The sequence below is a fragment of the Pelodiscus sinensis genome, chromosome 7 (assembly GCF_049634645.1).
Source record: "Pelodiscus sinensis isolate JC-2024 chromosome 7, ASM4963464v1, whole genome shotgun sequence".
Classification (NCBI taxonomy): domain Eukaryota; kingdom Metazoa; phylum Chordata; order Testudines; family Trionychidae; genus Pelodiscus; species Pelodiscus sinensis.
In genome coordinates, this window is record NC_134717.1 from 72,766,378 (window position 1) to 72,787,824 (window position 21,447).

The 21,447-nt window shown below is 43.4% G+C and overlaps 1 protein-coding gene across 2 annotated transcripts in view; it reads right to left on the reverse strand.

Moving 5' to 3' along the window:
- Positions 1-21,447, reverse strand: part of SATB2 (SATB homeobox 2) — a 177,034-nt gene that overhangs the window by 74,070 nt on the left and 81,517 nt on the right. For both annotated transcript variants that reach the window (XM_006117927.4, XM_006117926.4), the window contains exon 7: positions 7,462-7,934. In XM_006117927.4, the coding sequence (XP_006117989.1) occupies positions 7,462-7,934 (473 nt within the window). The remainder of the gene's footprint in view (positions 1-7,461; positions 7,935-21,447) is intronic.

Below are 21,447 nucleotides of genomic sequence, written 5' to 3' on the forward strand. Positions count from 1 at the left end.
CTGTGACCTGCTCAAGGTCACATGATGGGTGAGTGTGCAGGATGGCAGGCTCACAGGGTGGGGGAGATGTGTGGAGACCCCCGCGCTCTCCCCCAGAGGCCTGCCAGATGGGAGTGCCCACTGGTCCACTAAGGTTATGGCTCTACTGCCATTTTTTTTGCAGAAGAGAATATACAAATCATGCTCTCATTTGCATATCTGCTTCCGATTCTTTTTGTGATAGAGGTTTTGCCTATAAATAGCCCCGTATAGACAGAGCCATTTGTCGGGAAAAAAACCTTTTTTGCAAGATCCCTTATTCCTCAAAAATCGAGGTTTACAGGATCTTGCGAAAAAGGTTTTTTTTTCTGACAAATGGCCCCATCTACACAGGGCTTTTTATCAGCAAAACCTCTTCCACAAAAAGAATCGGAAGAAGATATGCAAATGAGAGCATGATTTGCATATCCTCTTCTGCAAAAAAAATGGCAGTATAGCTGTAGCCTAAGAGAATGAGGACTGACACTGGCCCTAAGATAAAAACTGAGTTTGAGACCCTGCTCTAAGAAGTAAAGAAATTGTGGATTTGCACCAAGTTATCAACTTCTTTGTTTATTTTCCAAAGGCTTCTCCTGGCTGTAAACAAACACCAAAATCTGCAATATTGAAGTCTTTTAAAAAAAGTAAGGAAAAAAAATGCAAGCGCTACCATGGATGCCTGTTTTTGTAGCAACTTTCAACTTACAGTTTGGTTTAACATGAATATGCTTATTCATACACTTTCCATATTTTAAAAAACAGATATTGGGGAAGCCTGCATAGCTTGGAGTTAATGATGGGACACCAGTGGGGCTTTTTGCTCTTTGGTGACTGGTTTGGATTAGTGTGTACCACATGTGCAGCTTTTAAAATGTAAAACACCAGAGGCCAGACTGGCACAAATGACTCTTAGCAGTAATACTACTGAGGTCGTGAACAGTGGGTAATGAAGACACAGTGTCTGCCCATTCCTAAATCCCGGGCCTCTGGGCCAGCTAGCCAAGAAGACAGCAGAGTTCTGAAAGGGAACTCAGGCCAAAGGTTCCTGGGAGCTGCATAATAGGACAACTACTCCTCTCTGAGGGTGTGTCTAGACTACATGCCTCCTTCGACGGAGGCATGTAGATTAGCCAGATCGGAAGAGGGAAATGAAGCCGCGATTAAAATAATCGCGGCTTCATTTAAATTTAAATGGCTGCCCCGATCTGCCGATCAGCTGTTTGTCGGCAGATCGGGGGAGTCTGGACGCGATGCCCCGACAAAGAAGCCTTTCTTCATCGACACAGGTAAACCTGGTTTCACGAGGCATACCTGTGTCGATGAAGAAAGGCTTCTTTGTCGGGGCATTGCGTCCAGACTCCCCCGATCTGCCGACAAACAGCTGATCGGCAGATCGGGGCAGCCATTTAAATTTAAATGAAGCCGCGATTATTTTAATCGCGGCTTCATTTCCCTCTTCCGATCTGGCTAATCTACATGCCTCCGTCGAAGGAGGCATGTAGTCTAGACACACCCTGAGGTAACCTCAAAAAAGGAGGAATAACATTCTTGTGCAAAAGGGGGTTTTGCACAAAAAAGAAACGTCCACACTGCTTATTTTTGCACAAAACCCCTTTGAGCAAGAAACAGATCGGAAGAGACTGTGCAAATGAAGCGTGAGAAAATGCTAATCTGCACTTCATTTGCATTGCCTCTTCCGGCAAACATCATAGCATAGACGTAGAGGGGAGAATCTCTTCCCAATATTCACACAGAGCTCCAGTCACAGCTAACTGGATTGGTGGGAAGAAGAGCTTTGAAAAACATTGTTTTGTGCTCAATCATATTAAGTATTTTGAAGCTTATGCTGGAAATCCCCATTTGCGGGAATTCCAAACTATAATTAAAAATATCAATAATTAATATTTTCTTTCTGTGAGCCATAGAACACCGCCCTGTTTCTACTGCATATTCAATAATGAGCCAGAATAAGTGAATAAGGTATGTTCAAACTGCTACTGTGATTCAGTAAAGATAAAACAAAAGAATGCACCATAAAGAGCACAAGGAGTTAACCAGAAGTCAGAGTAGGTCTTACTTTGAGAGCATCTGATACATCTTGTTTCCGAATAAACTTACTAAACAGCCTGCTTTCGGAGCTTTCAATTAAATTACAAATGATTCCTCCAATGAGCAACGTAGAGTGAAAAAATTGCTGCTGCTAGACATTCACCGCAGATTTCTTATCCACAGTATGGATACCTATTGCTTATTGTGCACGTCAACACATTCAAAACTCTCACTGACCTCAACGGGTGCTCTCTGTGCTCAGACCAATGTAGAATTTGCAATAAAAATCTGTGCTCTGGGCTTCAAAGGAGAGTTCTACCTGGCGCACAGATTGTAGTGCAGCATAAGCTTAAACAAATATTGCTGTCTCAAACAAACGGCAAACTTTAAAGTTTTAAGAGATGTTTCAGAAGCTACTTGAATCACGTGACTTCATCTCTGACTTTGTTTTCTGACCTTCTCCCGCACACACCCGCTCACCCATACATACATACATACATACGTGTGTCAGGCATTTGTTCCAATGGATTTAGCCTAGTTTGGATCAAAGCTTCCTCTACTTCATTTAACAGATTTGCTCAGATGGAAGGTCTCAGGGGAGAAATAATGTTAGTAAGAGGGGGTTTTCAGCATCTGAGTATGTAGGTCATTGGACTTTAAAATAAATTAGAGAATAGTTTATCTATTAAACAAGCTTCACAGTACATATTTTATGAAGCTATCCCTAATTGTAGGTTAATGTACTGCACACAGCCACCCCGTAGGAAGATTAAACTGGGACATGATTTGGTGTTAATACAATTATTAGCTAGTTGGTACAAGGATTTTAATGCACATAGCAAAATTGCTACAACAATCTTTAGTTTTTAAGGCCAAGATTCCTTGCAAAACGTAACTTATTTGAACACTTCACTATTTGACATGCCAGTGGGTTGAGTCTACACTGCCTTAGCTTTGGGAGGTGCAGTACAGGAGCAGGGTGAAAGGAGACGAGTACCTGGCCTCTTTCATTGTCTTTTTCTGACATTGACCGAGCCTTTGAGAATGTCCAGAGATATGCCTTGTGCACCAATAATGAGTCCGGTCATATCTGAACCCTTCTCCCTTCTTTTCACTTTGTTGCTGAGTATTACTCAAGATTCTGGCCAATGGGGAAACAAAAAGACAGGGCTAAAAACATTTGATTTACAATTAAGTAAGGGATAGAGAGACACAATGTGTGGCAATATATCCCTATTAAAATAACATGCCAGAGGATATACCCAGGTAGCTGCCACATTTTTCATTTTGTTCTTTACTGGAATGCAGAGATGCATGGCCAGATTCAAAGAGTGGCATCTGCTCTGAATCACAGACATACATGGGAAGTTGCACTCACGAGAAATTAGTTGTTGTGCTTTTCTTTTTTTTTTTTTTTTTAGAAAAAATTAGAATCTCAAATAACTTGGAAGTTAATGAAAATGGGGGTCCTAAACTATTTGGATGCTTTTGAAAATTTTAACAGGTGGGACTTTGCCCAAATCACAAAGAGATTAGCAGTCAAACTGGAACTTGAACCCACGTCTTCTAATTCCCAGGCCAGTATCTTAAATTGGCACAATCTCCCTCATAGAGGTTAATAGATGAGGTGAGCTTGTGCAAGTGTTATACGATTGTTGGAAAAGGGCCCGACAGGCCTATCTGATGTACCTGCCCTTCTGTTGCTGATATGGGTGTCCTCCATCGCAGTGCTCAACAGAGGACACATATGTATAGCTCAGGGTCTTGACAATGTCAAAATCTGGCCTCTCTGCAGAATATAGAGAAATGGCTGATTTAATCTAATAGCTATGAACAACTGTACATTTTGGGAACCGGATTTTGTTTGCTGCAGACTATCCATTCCTCTTTAACAGTCTTGCTAAAATACAGCCTCACATTCAGTGACAGTCATAGAATCAGCAAAGGCAGTGTTACTGCTGACCTCTCGCTCAAGTTCAAAATATGTCATTCTGTCAATACCATCTACCTTCATTATACTGAGCTTTATATACAACAGGTTATGATCCCAGAAGGATGAAAAGCTTTTCCAAATTAAAAGCAGCATTTTGAAAGGGAAATACTCATACATTCCTATGTAGTTTCCATTTGATATCCTCCAGGCTAATCCCAGAACTCAAAACCATGTTGACTGAAAGTGCATGTTTTGCTGGGTGTAGCCATCTTATGAATTTAATGGCAGAAGGGAAGCAATAAAAACGTGCTCCATACTTTAATTAGTTCCCTCGTAACATGGTATTTCCAAAATGGCTGTGCCAAAGAAAATCATTACTCCAGGAGAATAGACAAAGGCATTGTGCAGTGTGTGGCACAGACCTCTTGGAGACAGAAGGGTGAATACAAATTCACATGCTTGTCTAGATTTTGTCTTGTTTGCAAAGCTGAACTAGAGCTTAACATGGACTATATGGCTAAAGTTTGTGCTGTATTTTTAACCATGAAACCCCATCATCATTATACTCCTTCAGTTTTATTCCAAAATAACACAGGTTGGAGACCCATATAGGCTGTGTCCAGACTCAGGGGTTTTTTCGAAAAAAGTAGCCTTTTTTCGAAAAAACTTCACCTGCGTCTAGACTGCAGCCACGTTCTTTCAAAATTAAATCGAAAGAACGCGGCTTTTCTTTCGACGGCAGTAAACCTCATTTCACGAGGAAGAACGCCTTCTTTCGAAAGTGCTTCTTTCGAAAGAAGGCGTTCTTGAATGTAAATAGGGCTTCTTCGAAAGAGAGCATCCAGACTCACTGGGTGCTTTCTTTCGAAAAAGCGGCTTGCTCTTTCGAAAGTTCCGCGTGCGGTCTAGACGCTCTCTTTCGAAAGAGGCTTGCAGTCTAGACATAGCCGTAGTGTATTATGGGAATGGCAATTGGCACGGAATAAATGCACGTGGGAGACTCTTCATGGACAGATATGTATACAGTTTAAAATTATCCAGGTGCTATCATAAAAGTGACGAGGTTTGCTGCCCTCACATGTTACTATTTTTTCATTTGAGCCTAATGAAAGAGACCATTAATGAGATGCAATTAAACCCTGTCTACTGCACATGGCAGAAGTCTCTCTTGGCGGCAAGTCATTTGCAATATTGACACCCTGCTCTGAGAGTTCCATCAGACTCACCCACTCACTTCTGCTGCTCAGTGCCCCAATCCCTCCACCACTACAGTATTCACATCAGTGGGAGATACGACAGCATGTACATGAGGTCTGACACCAGCCCAAAGCCTCGTCTGGCTCCCACAAGAAGGCTGATGCCGAAGGGAGCAGGGAGCATCAAGTCCCTCTTCCTGCCAGGCAGGCAGGGGCAGCTATGAAAGGTCTCAACAGCTATGAAAGGTCTCAACCTCTGTGGGCCGGATCCAGCCTGCGGAGGCCCTGCTGCTCTTCCACCCCCAGGCCAATTTGAGCCTGGGGGTAGGGGAGCACCCAAAGTCTCCTCCTGCCCTGCCAGGAGCACGTGGTGTTTTGAAGTGCTGCGTGCTGCTCGCAGGGTGGGGAGGGGAGAGCGGAGGAAGCTTTGCGCGCTCCCCCAGCCCCAGGTTAATCGGGGCTTGGGAGCAGGGGAGCAACCCTGACCAGGCCTTGCGAGGTGTGGCACTGCAAAGTGCCTGATTGGCCTGGGGGTGGGGGAGTGTGCCAAGCCTAGTGGGAAGGGGGGGGCAAAGGGGCTCCCCCAAACCAGACCAAACCTGGGTGGCCCAGGGCTACTTCAAAAATTTTTGAAGTGACCACCAGGCAAAAATTATTGCCCACCCCTGGATTAGACCCTGCCGTTGTGATGAAGGGGCCATGGGGAAAAGCTGAGTGCGTGAGAGCCACAGCACCACCCAGGGAAGGGCTGCAGGGCCAAATCTGAGTGACGTTGCGATCTCCACGCACCACCTTGCAACACCACTCACTCACTGATGGTCTGTGGGGTCAAAATTGACGGAGTCACGGGAAGGCCAGTAGTACCTCTCCTCATTACTAATATGGGGCTGGCTCGGACATCAGTTGCGAGCTAGGCTGGAAAGCAGGACCTGAACATGGCACAGACTCAGAAGGTGAGGCATTGGAGCTAGTCGCTGCAGGAGGGTTGGCTCCAGAGGCAGCGACAGTGAGAATCATGGGGAAAATTTCACAGCAGAGACTCAGGCCCACAGAATTATTTTAACTTGTGATGGTATCCTAGCAGTGAGGGCTGGCATTCCCTATCTGCAAATAAAATTCATTCATGTGCTGAATCCTGCAATTATTTTAAGAGCAGCCAAGACTGACCATCTGACCTAACTTAAAACTTTTGAAAGATTTATAACTGTGCTGACAATAACATAATATTAGAAAAAGAGAAGCTCATTATTCCTTGGTATGTTTCTTATGATCTGCAACAACCTTGTGTGACGTCACTGGATTCTGATGTGAACACAGAAAACATGGTTGTAACCACTCTTGCATTTCAAATGTTTTCTTCTGGGAGACAAACAGGCTTCACGTACCTATTGTGAAAGGGTTGCTAGTCAAATGATTTGGAGTACTTGACTAAGAATGGACCTTAAAGTGGTTCCAGTCCACATCGGAGGAACCTTGGTGTGAACATTCAAACCAGCATGTATGGCATTGCAGTTTGCCTAAAAAGGACTGAGTCACGCATGGACAGGTGACATGCTCATATGACAAACTCCATCTCGGACATACATTCTAACAAGAAGAACAATGGAATTCCCTCCACATGAGCAAGGGAATCAAGAGGGCTCTGTGGGAGTCCCTCCATCTTTGTCTTCATTCCAGCTCACCACTTCAGGGTATCTTTGCTATGAATTCCAGAGACTTTCAAGCAGTTAGCAGATAGCAGTTTATTCCATCTCTGCTACAACTTGCCCCAAGAACTTTGTAATTGGCGTCGGTAATTTGATTCCTTTAACAATTTTACTCTCATTTCTTTCTTTCTTTCTTTTTTATTAAACCTTTAGATTTTAGATTCTAAAGGATTGGCACAGTGTGCTCTTTTGGATAAGATCTGAGGTATAAATTGACCTTAGAATGTGGCCAGTCCTTTGGGATGGTTTGCAATCATCTGTGTAAGAAGTGAGACCGGTTGTGGTACTGGAGAAGCTAGAGTATCTAAAGGGAATGCTTGTGTGACTTCTTGTTGACCAGTATGGCTAACGGACGTGCTCTCTGTGACTTATGTGGTGTGCTTTATAGTGAAGGATCTCCAGTGTTGGGCTGTAAGTAGCCCTGTCTTTAAGCAATCTGCCCTGATTTAACCTTCTCAGTGGTACCCCAGAAATCCATTATATTACACCACGCAACCTTGAAAAGTTATGACCTTCCCCCTTCCCCGCTCTTCTTATTTAATAGAATAAAAATTGATACCTGGGTGCGATTGAATGCCACTCTTGCAAAGACAGCTTGGGACACACTGGCTCTCTTCAGCTCATCCCTCACTTGCTGGTAAATATCTGGAGAGACTTCCACGGATGAATTCGTTGGCTCTGGTTTAACGGCTCTAGGGATGGGTGGATGATTCAAGAACTGCTGGTTGATAGCTTGTGGGTGTTGGTGAGCCAATAGCCGACTTACAGCAATCTGTTGGTTTATCAGGTGGGCCATTGCTATCTGCTGCCTTACCAACTGTGGACTGAGCTGAGGAGACAGGAGACCAGGACTCATGATTGGCTGCAATGTTGGCACTTGGTTTCGGATTGGAGTACTGTGGTGAATTTGGCCATGAGGAGACTGTTCATTAGTTTTTCCCAAGGTTGCCAGTTGATTGATATTTGGTAAGTGCATGGGACGCTGACCCAGAACACAATAGTCTGATAGATTTTCTCTTTCGACTCTTTCCACTGTTAAAAGATAAAAAGAGTTCACTATCATTTTGATTTGCACTGACAGCAGGACTATTAATATAACAGTCATTACAATTGACTGTATTTTCAGTACATATAATAAAAATCAGTTAATGCCACAGCTACTGTACCAAACAGTGAAATTATTAACTCCAACCTCTGCAAGCTTTCCTAGGATCCCAGGGAAGATACACAAGGAAAGACAGCACCAAAAGGAACAATGATAAAAAATCAAGTTTTTCAGTGTTTCAAAGTTTCATATACATACGGGATGCAATCATGTAGTCAATTAACCAATTAGCAAAAGCTTATAGGTTAATACTATGGACTACCTACATGCATTCCTCCCCTCACCCTGCCAGTAAGTTTTTTTAGCAGACTGGTCAGCAGTCTGGCTTGTGCTGGGTTTGGGATCTCCTCTAGCGGTGACTCTGCATTTAAAGTGTATTAGGAGCCAGCCAGGCAGGCAGCCTGGATCATTTCTGGCTTGCAATGGGTCTGGGAGCTCAGTCCCACCCCCCTGCCCAACAGAGGCTGCTGCCACCCCACACTGCTGCTCCTGTATCAGAGGCAGTAGCATGGGGTGACAGGCAGCCAGTCTGCGAGGGGAGCTGATTTTAAACTGGCTCTCCCCTTGTGGACCAGCTCCCACCTGGCACCTCACGCCACTGCCTCTGATACAGAGGCAACAATGCAGGATGGCAGGTGGCTCTTTGGGAGTGGGGCTGATGCACACTGGCTGCCGGCCCTAGCCCCGGGGACTATAGAATAGTTGAATAACCAATAAGAATTCATGAGTTTAATCGGCTATTCAATTAACCGATATTTAACATCCCATATATGGATCTTGCATCCTATACCTAGAAATTATTGACTCATCATAGGAATGTTTTCCACAATAATAAGCCAAGATTTATCTCATGCATGTCACAATAATATTATAACTTGTGCAATCATTCATGTTTGCACATTGCTTTGAAGACTTTTTGTTTATCTTATATAAGGCTTTGAAGCTTTAGATAGTTAATATTCAGGTTGACAGCTTATTGGGGAACTTGCCTATTTCTCTCAGAAAGAAACATAAAATGTTACGGATTTCATATGGATCAACAATCTTTTCGCTTCTAGAGCTAATCCTTCCTGAACAGGATTGCAGTCTCACTGGTGAGATAGTGTGGAAAAGTTCATACATACAAGATTTCAAACTATTTCAGCTTTTGGTTAAAAAACCCATCAGTTTCTGAAAAAAAAAATTTTTTAATCGAAAATTAAATAATTTACTGAATCGTTTTGGGTTTCCAGTGTTTAAAAAAAAAATCCATGTTGACCAAAGTGAGGGAGAATTTGATGTGAAAATTTTCATTATGACTGAAAATCAACATGTCAATGAAAAAAATTTGATCAACTCACTCAAGACAAAAAAATGTTGAAAATAAAACCACAAGATTTTTTTCTGATACAGTAATTGCAGCCTATTTCACACACAATTATTCAGTTCTTTTCAGCAGGCTAGTCTATGGACGAAGCGCTGTTTATACTCATTCAAGAGGCTAGTCCCAATTAATGAAAGAGGGCTACAGCAGAAAGGCAATTGATGTTTGTAAAAGTTTGCAGGACCAGATCCTACTGTATCATTCTCTGATACCATATGTGCCTTAATGCCAGTGAGGATTAATAAGAAGAATATAAGCAATATTAATACAAAAGTGTTTTAGACATTACTGAACTTGTGCAATAGCCACTTGTTCCACAAACAGATTTTAAAAATTAATACATAAACCTTGTACTTGCTATAGACCGAACACCCAAAGTATTTTTGCTGGAGAAAAATAAAGGCCGCGGTCAGTCCTCATTTACACCACTTAAATTCAAAGCAATGATATCGGTATCAATGGAATTTACCACAGTTTCAAGAGCTGAATTAAGCTTGAAGCAGTTTTATAATTAAGGAAGTGCAAGAGAACAAGGCACTGAATGTGAAGAATTTCTAAGAATACTAAAAAATTAAAGGTAAAGATAAAGTATTTTTTTAAATTCAGTAACAAATAAAATTCACCTTCCTGGGCTGAACCTTATTTGCCAAGTTTCCACCCAGACCTAGTTTAAGTGCCAAGCTATAAACCCCTTTACAAGTAAAGATTAAGAAGAAAATGCTGCCAGGCTGTTAACCTTTACAATGCTAACTGGTATTACAAGAATACAAATATATCATCTAACTTGTTTCCTTGAGTGTATTTTTCCCCTATTGTCAGTTTCCTTTTTTCCATCATTTTGTACTGTGCAGTAATACATATGTCCCTCAAAAACAAACCCGACCCTAGCCATTTTAGCTGCCTTAATAATAAAAAAGTCACTTAACTATCATGTTGCATGGAAAAAATGTGCATGACCCTACTCCCTCTGCACTGTAGCCTCAGACTCACTTTCTAACAGTACTGCCCATACTATCTGCTGTGTTGCTCTCAGAGCCATATGGCCAGAAGGGACCACCAGATTATCTCGTCTGAATTCCAGCATACCACAAGCCACTAACATCATCCAATACCTGTCCATTAAATCCTGAAACTGAAATTAGACCAAAGTATTACAATTCATGGGAGGCTAGAGTATTATGTGCCACAGGAGACACCAAGGAGTACCAGTCCTAAAGCCCCTGCAATGGCAGGAAAAGGACAAGCGAGATAGACACAGATAATCCTGGCAAGTGACCTGCCCCCACATGCTGCAGAAGAAGGTGAAAAAGGTCATTGCCAATCTGACCAGGAGAGAAACTCCTTGCTGACCGCACAGTGGGTGACCCATTAGACACTGAATATGTGAGCAGTAACCAGCCAGCCAAGCTCCTGAGGGAGAGACTGCTCGGTGCCACCTCAGAGGTCCTTCCTCCCTGCCCAGTGTCACATCTCAAGCCGTGGCCAGTACAGGCACTGCAGGGCCAACTCGGACAGGGAAGGCAATGTGAGAATGCAAAAAATGGTGGCAGGGCATTAGCCTGGGACAAAACGCAGCCCCAAGCAAATTTATGAGAAAAAGAGGGCACTAGACTGAGAGCAAAACATACGAATAATGAAGCTGGATGCCCTCACACTGCCACATTAATATGGACAGTCTCGGGTCTTATATAGGTAAGTGGTATCTGATTTCCACATGCTCCCCAGACAGTCTCACCCTTGCCTGTGTGTGTCCTTCTCATAGGGTATGTATACACTACCCCGCTAGTTCGAACTAGGAGGGTAATGTGGGCATACCGCACTTGCAAATGAAGCCCGGGATTTGAATTTCCCGGGCTTCATTTGCATAAGCGGGGAGCCGCCATTTTTAAAACCCCGCTGGTTCGAACCCCGTGTAGTGCGGCTACACGGGGCACGAACTAGGTAGTTCGAACTAGGCTTCCTAGTTCAAACCAGCGGGGGGAGGGGGGTTCAAACCAGCTGGGTTTTAAAAATGGCGGCTCCCTGCTTATGCAAATGAAGCCCGGGAAATTCAAATCCTGGGCTTCATTTGCAAGTGCGGTATGCCTACATTACCCTCCTAGTTCGAACTAGCGGGGTAGTGCAGACATACCCATATAGCCTTGTAACTGTGCCTCTTTGTCCCATATCAGATTGGGGGAACTTCCTACATACATAGATATGCAGTATCAGATATGAAGCTTGTTTCCCTATAGAGGCCTTGTAAATACAAATGCAATATTTTCTGCCTCACACCTTTCCAAATGTATTACACCAGTTAGGCAGATTTGAGGTGTCTTCCAACCCTATGATTCTAAGGCGCCTAAGCCCGGGAAGTGCTAAGGACTAGATAAGGGGTGCACTGCCAGATCTTGGGAAGCAACTCACAGAGCACCCCAGAAAAGTCACTGTTAGGGACTGATTCAGTTTTACGAAAAATGAATTTTGTTTTCGTTCTGCACTGGAATGAATGAACGCAAGACTTACTAAAATATATGATTAATTATTATTGTTGTTGTTATGAATTGCTAATTATTAGTATTCCTAGACAGAACATGCTACAGTGCTTAGGGCTCTCGCCAGGGATGTGAGAGACCCAAGTTCAAGTCCATGCTTTAAATCAAACCTGAATCCTGGATCATCCCAGATGAGGGCTCTCAGCACTGCATTACCGACTGTTCTAGGACACAGGGGCATCACTCCATCTTGGACATGAGGAAAGTTTCGTCAAAACAAAAAGTTTCTAAAAAAAAGTTTCAGCTTCAACAGCTTTGTGTTTTCTGGAGAAAAAAAAAAACGTTCATCCAAAAACAAAAACAAAAACCCACCTCCTGACCAACTGTCATCATTGTCCCTCTTTTTTATGACCCAAAAAGTCACCAAGGCCAACAAGATCCTCTCACTAAATGCAGTAAATTATGTCCTATTTCTATTCTCCTTTCTCCTGTTATAATGACAACCATGTGTGTCAAAGTATTACAGCTTCACTAAAATGATGCCTGGATGCAGAGAAAGAGAAAACCAACACACATATATCTCTACATACCGTCTATCTGAACCCTCCTTGGAGACACTAGCATGAAAAAGGACTTCCCATTCAAATGAAATAAAAATATGACTAGATTTAAATAAGGTGCTTGTCGGTGGAGGAGGAAGAGCGTTCCCTTTTTTTCCCCTCCCCACTTTATTTGTATTTGGTTGTCAACAGGAACATCCTTAGAAACAATCTGTGGTGCATTTCATGCTTATGAATGACACAGGAATTGACTGCCAGCTCTCAAAACCAAATTCCGCAATTAACTTGCAGAATGGGTACAGTGCAGAGAGCAACAAAGCAAGCTTAATATGCTTCCCCCACCAACACACTACAATCCTGACACTGGTAAGCTTCTTTAAAGGTGGAAATCACAGACCATCTTCAAAGACCTATTCAAGCCACGAACACCTTCCATTCCAGGGGACTACAAACTCTTTGTCTGAGACTTCCAACAAGCAGCAAATGCAAGGGAGGAGGATCATAAAAGTCAAAGATTCTGGACCTAGTCACAGCCAAGCATGCCTGCACTATAGCAGTGTGGAAATTTGCCTGTTAATTTGCCACATGACGCTCTGCAATACTTCTGAGCCATAAAGGTCAATTGTGCCATGATTATATGTTGTCAAATTTATGCCAGTTTAGGCCCCACCCAACACTGAAGCAGGATCTGAACCCACGACTCTAATACTGGGAGGCAAACACATTAAGCCACAAAGCCACCCTTTGCCAAATGGAGTCTGTGCTGCCCTGGCACACCCAGAGGCTAGCCAGCTGTGTTCTCTTCCTAATTACAAGCCGCCTCTTTGGAAATAACAGAATCATTCCAGAAGAAGGAGGTGCCTTTAAAGCGGTAACATTATATCTTTTAATCTATTTCTTTATTTCTTTTATTCACAACCCATTTAGCCACTTCAGTGCAGGGAACTAGCTTGAAGAGCCTCATTTTCATCCAACATCTAATCTTCAGTGTCTACCAAAGCCCTTCATTTACCGTCTGGCCATGCCATTTGTTCAGGACTGGGCTAGACAGAGGCAGAGAAATTGCAGGTTACCAAAACGAGCCAGCCTTGATAAGAAGTTCTAACTTTTAAAATCTCTCTCTGCTTCCACTCCCATAACGTGTGAATGACCTAACAACAGTAATACAGGAAATATATAATAATCGGGAGGTGGGGCACAGAGAGCAGCAGTAAAGTAATTCCCTGTCCTAGCCTAACAGAAACACCAAACAGAAAACACCTGTGTCTGATCTTGACAGTGCAGTGTTTAGTTTCCCCCATCAGGCACCCCATTTTATTACCTGTGCGTCTGAATTAATACCAGGGATCTGTGCAAACAGCACCCAAGGTGAACTGAGCACAAGGTGAACTAATGTTCTTGACCAATCCACCACAGATAGAAAATGGCGGAACAAAACACCAGTCTCAGCATGTGACTGCTCCTCAGCTAGCTAAGAAAGTACATCTTAGCTAATTTGAAAAATAAAAAAAAGGTTTGAAACACAGAAGTCAAGTGATTGAAACTCACTTCTGAGCATGCTCAGTGAGCATCTGCTAAAATGTTACACCTGGCAGTGACAATGCACTGGGGGCTGTAATGCTTTCCCATTCTCTCTAGAGCAATCAAAAAATAGGAATGAGATTTTGCAAAGTTAAAATTCCCACATACATCTTTTTCTTCAAAATTTAATCCTGCTTAACAGCTCCCTGGGCCACAGCTTGTTTGCTTCTGAAACATTACACATTGGGCAGGTTGTGTTTTATGAAAACACAAACAACACAGTCTTTATACACAAAAACGATGCTGAGACATCAGGGACAGGAGAAAAGGAAATGTGCATTTGAAAAGGTAGAGACAATTTTCAGGTATCTGTAGTGGTGGCTGCAACTGTCAATTCTATGCTCTCAGTTTAAAAAAAAAAAAAAAAAAGACTCTTTTTCCATTGTAAAGATACAGCAGCCATCTCAATGTACACCAATGCCCTACCGTCCCATCAAAGCAACATAGCAGAAAATAGTCTATACTTTAACAGCATTGAAGATATGAACTCTTCCCTCAATGAGCTGTGACCTTTCAAAGCCTAGGCAAGACATCTTAGGGTGCATCTGCACACAGGAGCAGCTTAAGGCGGGCTGCGGCAGCTGGTGCCACAGGCAGAATAAGCAATTGGCACCCCCACATGCATGGCCGTCAATGGAGTGACATCATCACTGGGCGTCCCAGGCGCCCCATGATGTCATCATCGAGTGCCCCGGGCGCCGCGTTGAAGGTGGTGCCCTAGGCAACTGCCGAGTCGGCCTATTGTCACAGGCTGCCCCTGTCTGCACAGAAGGGCTTAACTGGAAATAAGCTATGCATATTGAGCTATGTCAATTGTGTAGCTTATTTCAAAATAGCTTATTTTGAAATTGGGAGTGTCTACACAGAACTTATTTTGAAATACAGCACTCTTCTCTGACTTCCCTTACGCCTCATAGGATGAGGATTACAGGAGTCGGAGTAAGAAGTCCTCCAGCTTGACAGTATTTTGACATTATTTTATATAATTGCCTATGTAGATGCAAAATAATTTATTTTGAAATAAAACCAGTTATTTTGAAATAATATTGCTGTGTAGACGTACCCTAAACGCTAACGATATCAAGACTGATTGTTTCTCTCCTTTTCCTTGGGAAAAAATGCAAATCCCTATGGAATTCAATTTCAATGTTGAAGGTACAAAAGTAAACAAAAGAACAAAATTCACATTTTCATAGTCGGAGGAAACCTGCCAACTTAAGTAACAGACCGTGCTTTGGCTTAGCTTCAGAACAGTAAGGCTATGTCTAGACTGCAAGCCTCTTTCGAAAGAGAGCGTCTAGACTGCACACGGAACTTTCGAAAAAGCAAGCCGCTTTTTTGAAAGAAAGCAGCAAGTGAGTCTGGATGCTCTCTTTCTAAAAAGCCCTGTTTGCTTTCAAGAACGCCTTTTTTCGAAAGAGCACTTTCGAAAAAAGGTGTTCTTCCTCGTGGAATTAGGTTTACCGCCGTCGAAAGAAAAGCCACATTCTTTCGATTTAATTTCGAAAGAACGCGGCTGCAGTCTAGACGCAAGTGAAGTTTTTTAGAAAAAAAGCTACTTTTTTGAAAAAACCCCTGAGTCTGGACACAGCCTAACTGAAGTACAACCAAAAAAAAAACCCCAAGAAATTGAAAATTCTTAAGTAAGTTATTTCAGTAACTAAAATGGATAATGAGTGTAACTAACCATCCAAAATGCCAAAGTCCAATGAAAACATCTGCATAATGGTCAATTGAAAGCAAAAATCTTGGATGGAAAAGAACTGCCATCTTTCTAAGAATCTCCTACATACACCTGCTTCAGCTGAAGAATTCAAAATAATTCTTAAAGAAAGTAACAGTAATTTTCAGTGCTTTCCCTTTGGAACTGCTGCCTGGAATGAGAAACCAGGTTCTGTCAGTCTGAGTAGAAAAGCTGGTAACTCATATACATGACGTTGCTGCTTCTAAACTCTCTATTCCTGTGACTGCTACTAAGACTCCTGGTCAGAAAACAGATTCTCTGTATTAGGCTGTCAACAAAGTTTTCAAAAAATTAGCGTACAGCAACAAATAAGAAATATCTGAAAACCACAGCCAATCCAAAATGATCAGACTACATAGATCAAGAGCAGACAAACGCAGGCCTGGGCGCCAGATCCGGTTCTCCAAGCATTTCTCCCTGGTCCGCCCAGCTGATTAGCAGAGATGTGTACTTACAGCTGGTGGCTTGTGTTCAGCCGCCCTTCCCTCCACCTTACTCACTTCTGCAGTGGAGATATTTCCAGGATTCTCCGGCTAGCTATGCAGAGGGGGCCAGGGGTTAGGGAAGAGTAGGAAGAGGGCAGTGCTGAAGTCAGGGTGCCCCCCTGACTCTGTACGCATCTCTGCATGGCAGGGGTGGTTGAGGGAGACACACAGCTGAACTGCTCCAATCTGAAGCCTGTGGCTTGGAAGAGGAGGAGGGGAAAGACAACAGAGCAGGCCAGATGTACCTTAAAGAGACAGAGTTTCTCTCAAACTTAGCCAGCGCGCAGACACACACACACACACACACACACACACACACACACACACACATACACACACACACACACACAGTCTGTGCCACACACAATACATTCAGTGTCACAAACACGCAGCCGCGCACTCTCCCCTCTCTGTGCCACACACATTGCCACACATACTCTCCTGTCTCGGTGTCACACACACGTACAATCTGTGCCACAAACTGTCTTTCACACACAAAGTGTCTCACGTTCACACCCACACATGGTCTGTAGCCCCAACCCCACCCCTTCTGCCTGACACCGCCCTTTGAAGCTCCCCCACCTCTTCCCCCTACTTGCTACCTCTTTGCTTATCAGATAGCCGACTAGTTCACTGGTCCTTCACATCCCTCACATCCCTAGTTTAAAGGTCACATCATATTTGTTGCTCCCTTCCCCACCTCCAGCATTAAGCAAAATTCTCAAGCAAATAGAAAATATTCACTGAACTAAAAGAACCTTGTAATAGTGAAGGGGTGATTGACTTTCCTAAAAGCTAACATAAGGGAGGGCCTATATCTTTTCAAAACCTAGACTGCCGAAAGATCATTCGGAAAAAATTACCAAAATGACACTAAACAATGAATTATATCTATGAATTTTATTCCTTGGTAATGCTTTTGATTACTTTGAAATACTTCTCTATTTACACACACAGGCACTATAAAGTTACACACACTATAAGGTTTTTGCGCAAAAAACGGCGGAGCGTCCACATCTCAAATGAATTTTTGTGCAAGAAAATTGACAGATCAGAGGGCTTTTTGTGAATGGCCATTAGAGCTTACTTGCTAGTTCGAACTAGCTTTCATAGGCGCTACACTAGCGCTCCGCTAGTTCAAACTTAATTCGAACTAGCGGAGCGCTTAGTTCGAACTAGGTAATCCTCATTTTACGAGGATTAAGCCTAGTTCGAACTAGCTAGTTCGAATTAAGGGGTGTGTAGCCCCTTAATTCGAACTAGTGGGAGGCTAGCCCTCCCCAGGTTTCCCTGGTGGCCACTCTGGCCAACACCAGGGAAACTCTATTGCCCCCCTCCCGGCCCCGGACCTCTTAAAGGGGCACGGGCTGGCTACGGTGCCCGTGCCAGGTGCAAGCCTGCCAGCACCCAGCCAGCAGACCCTGCACCTGGCACGGATCGAGCCAGCCACCCAATGCCCCCCAGCCCACCCCCTCTTCCCGGGACCAGGCTGGCGGCTCCCGGGAGCTTGCCCGGGAACGCAAGAGGCGGCCACCCGCCTGGGCTAGTGCGGACATCGTGGACTTTGTCCACGATCTCCGCACTAGGCACAGGAAAGGGGCCGTCTAGGGCAGGAGAGCTGCCAGCCTGACCACCCAGGAACAGGTGTGCATGAAAATCAAGGGGGTCCACTGAGACCCCCGACCCTGAGCCCTGAGCTTACAATGGCCATCCTGGGTCAGACCAAAGGTCCATCTAGCCCAGTAGCCTGTCTGCCGACAGTGGCCAACCCTAGAGACCTTGGAGGGGATGGACCGAAGACAGTGACCAAGCCATTTGTCTCGTGCCATCCCTCTCCAGCCTTCCACAAACCTTGGGCAGGGACACCACTCCTACCCTCTGGCTAATAGCACTCCATGGACCCAACCTCCATGACTTGATCTCACGTCCCTTTAAACTCTGTTCTAGTTCTAGCCTTCACAGCCTCCTGCAGCAAGGAGTTCCACAGGTTGACTCTTTGCTTTGTGAAGAACAACTTTCTGTTACTAGTTTGAAGCCTGCTACCCATTCCTTTCCTTTGGTGTCCTCTAGTCCTTCTTTATGAGAACTAATGAAGAACTTTTCTGTATGCACCCTCTCCACCCCACTCATGCTTCCAGAGACCTCTATCCTGTCCCCCCTCCGTCTCCTCTTTTCTAAGCTGAAAAGTCCCAGTCTCTTTAGCCTCTCTTCATATGGGACCTGTTCCCAACCCCTGATCATTGTAGTTGCCCTCCCCTCTCCCAGCCTCTCTCTTCCCCTCTCCCACCTCCTTTTCCCAGTTTCCCCCAGTTTTGTTCAATAAAGACAGATTCCATTTTTGAACACAATTGTCCTTTATTTTGTACATCAAGAAAAGGGGCTAGGGAAGGGTAAGTGGAAGGAGGTGAGGGAGGAATGGGGTACGCGCCCCTGATGGGGAGGACTGGGCTGGCTCTGCGGGCTTCTGGGGGTGGAAGCTCTCCTGCAGCCCCCCAATTGCCCCCTCTCCCCAGATGGCAGCCTGCGGCAAGTGCAGCCGGTCTGATGGCCAAGTGCTGTGATGTGCCCAGTGTGGGCACTCCGGGCACTCCAAGCCAGGACTGGTTTGCAAGCGGGGCACCCCTGAGAACTGTCTGTCCGGGGTGGGGGTCGGGTCCCTTTAAGCGCAGCCCTCGGCTAGCCTGAGGCAGCATCTCCACGCTCTAAGTCCTCCTCTGATGCCCTGCCGGCACTGCTTCCGGCCATCCTTAAGCCCGGTTCAGGGTCCACTTAATGTGGACATGCTAGTTCGAATTAGCAAAACGCTAATTCGAACTAGTTTTTAGTTCTAGACGCGTTAGTTCGAATTAGCTTAGTTCGAATTAACTAATTTGAACTAAGTTAGTTCGAATTAGCGCTGTAGTGTAGACGTACCCTAGGAGAGTCAGATCAAAACTTTAGTCTATCATAACCTTGAAACAAGATAAAATTAACATTTTGAGCTTTACTGAAAACTTTTTAAAATTATAAGCATAAATCAATTTAACTATTTTCAGTAAGCTCAGCAGAATGCACACTAAAAATGTTTACTTCAAATTTCATACAATTCCATTTGTATGTAGTTTTGACATCTGTTGCTAATGATATCAAATTGATTGTTCACTTTCTTATATTTATTTAAACATTAAACTATATATTCTGCAACCTGATGCTTTTCTTTTTTCCAGAGGCCTTTTTTTAATTTTTTGCATTGCTTCAGTCATCTTTACTTTGATCTTCCAGAATGTATAATTATTTTAGTGTTTGTTTATTTCTATGAGAAAGGAAAAAAGTTTGACCTAGGAGAACTATCTATATGTGGCAATTTGTAACAGAATCACATAGCTTATGTTTGGGAAATCATGGTTTTGATTAAGAAGCAACCATTTAGTTCCCACTGTTTTATTAAAACAGACATTAGCAGATAATAGGAAACACATTTAAGTACTGTAGACTGCATTTAGTTTGCGACATCAATAGTAATGTAGAAGCCCCTTTCTATTTTGCATTTACCACAGTTCATGTGAATTTTTTTATTTGTTTACTTGTTTTGGTTTGGTTTTTTACATTCCACTAATAAAAATCTGGCCCTGGATATATGTATGCTTGTCCCAACCATTTTAATTAATTGGCGTCTCACAGTGCTATCCAAAGGAAAAATTTGACTCTAAATGCTAACTGATGCTGTTTTTTTAAACTGAACTTTTTACTTTTTATTAAAAGGGATGTGTGGAGATTAATATTTACAAACTCACTAATTTCTCATATGAAATGAGTTCTATTGTGCAAACCACTGACTGTGAAGCAGAAATGAAATCAAACCAAAGAAATGGAAATGTGAATTAAAAGCAGAAAACTAAGTCAGAAATCTTCCCTTTCAGAGGGTGCCAGAGACTATTGCAATGAAGTTACATTGCTGTTTATTTTCCATACCCAACTGTACCTGTCATGGATCTTTGTTTTCCCTCCCACTCGTTTGGTTGATGAATCAACACCACTTGAACTGTTTTACAGCAGCTTGTGTTTACTTCACACATACCTTAACCTTCTCTTTTCTCCTCCTACTAACACACACATACTCTTCCAAACAGCAACGACTAGCTGAAGCTCTTTGAATAGCGCACATACACAGTTATCTGGCAAACTCTTCAGGTTTGGATCCTTGACCTCTTGATTGAAATCAAGGTCTTGTTCTGCTTTTACTGCACTTAACGATTTAACTGTGCACTTACTAACTAAAAAAAAGAAAGAGCTTGAAGAACTGAATGCTCTAAGAAAGGAAGAAAGTGGAAGATGCGGTGTGCTAGAAACACTTGGGAGTCTGAAGTGGCAACACTGAGAACCACTACAGTTGAGGGTTTCCAGTGCCTCTGGAACTGGCATTACACCCTTGCCTGATGAAACAGCAAGCCCAGAGCTTTTCTCCTGCAACAACCAGTAAAAGCGATCTACTAAATGACCTTGAAGCTGTTTGATTCCTTTGATTTGTTTCAGCCAAGAGCACTTAAAAAAATCTTTTTCAAGAAGAGTCATTTAGAGAAAAGAAAACACTTCTGAGTCACACGATGGTGATTTAAAGTGAGAAGGAACTATTCAATTCACCTGCACAGTGGTAAATATTAATGACAGTGTCTAAATGAAAATTTGTGAGAATCCCTGTGTAATTTTACAACAGGAGAAGAAGTGAATCTTAATTCTCTTATGTACTTAATTTATACACTTTTACCTCAGGTATTTTAATTTCCTCCACAGATATTTTTATCCTAAAACATAAACTGTCTTGCTAGGGCAAATATAACTGCTGCATACTACAGAGCTCTGATTTTTTTAGCTGTATCTCCCATATGTCAGTATCTTCCATACACATGTAACCCACACCATGAATTTGTATGATTTTTGGCAGAACAGGCAGGTTCCACCCCCTCTCCCCCACCGGACAGGTAAGCGATATAACAGTAAGCTGTTAGTTTGCCTATATTTCACAATGGGAGTGAGGGCTTTGCAGTGGGGCTGGGGTTGAGTAGCTTGGGGTGCAGACAGATTGCCCCAGGGCTGAGCCTAGAGGAAGACTACCTCCGCCACAGCCCTCTCCTCACAGGCCAGACCCAGTGATAGGGGGAGAGCATAGAGGGCAATTGCCTAGGGGCCTGGGTGATTTAAAAGGTCCCCAGGGTCTCAGCCACTGCTGTGATAGCTCTGTCTGTTCTGGGGAAAA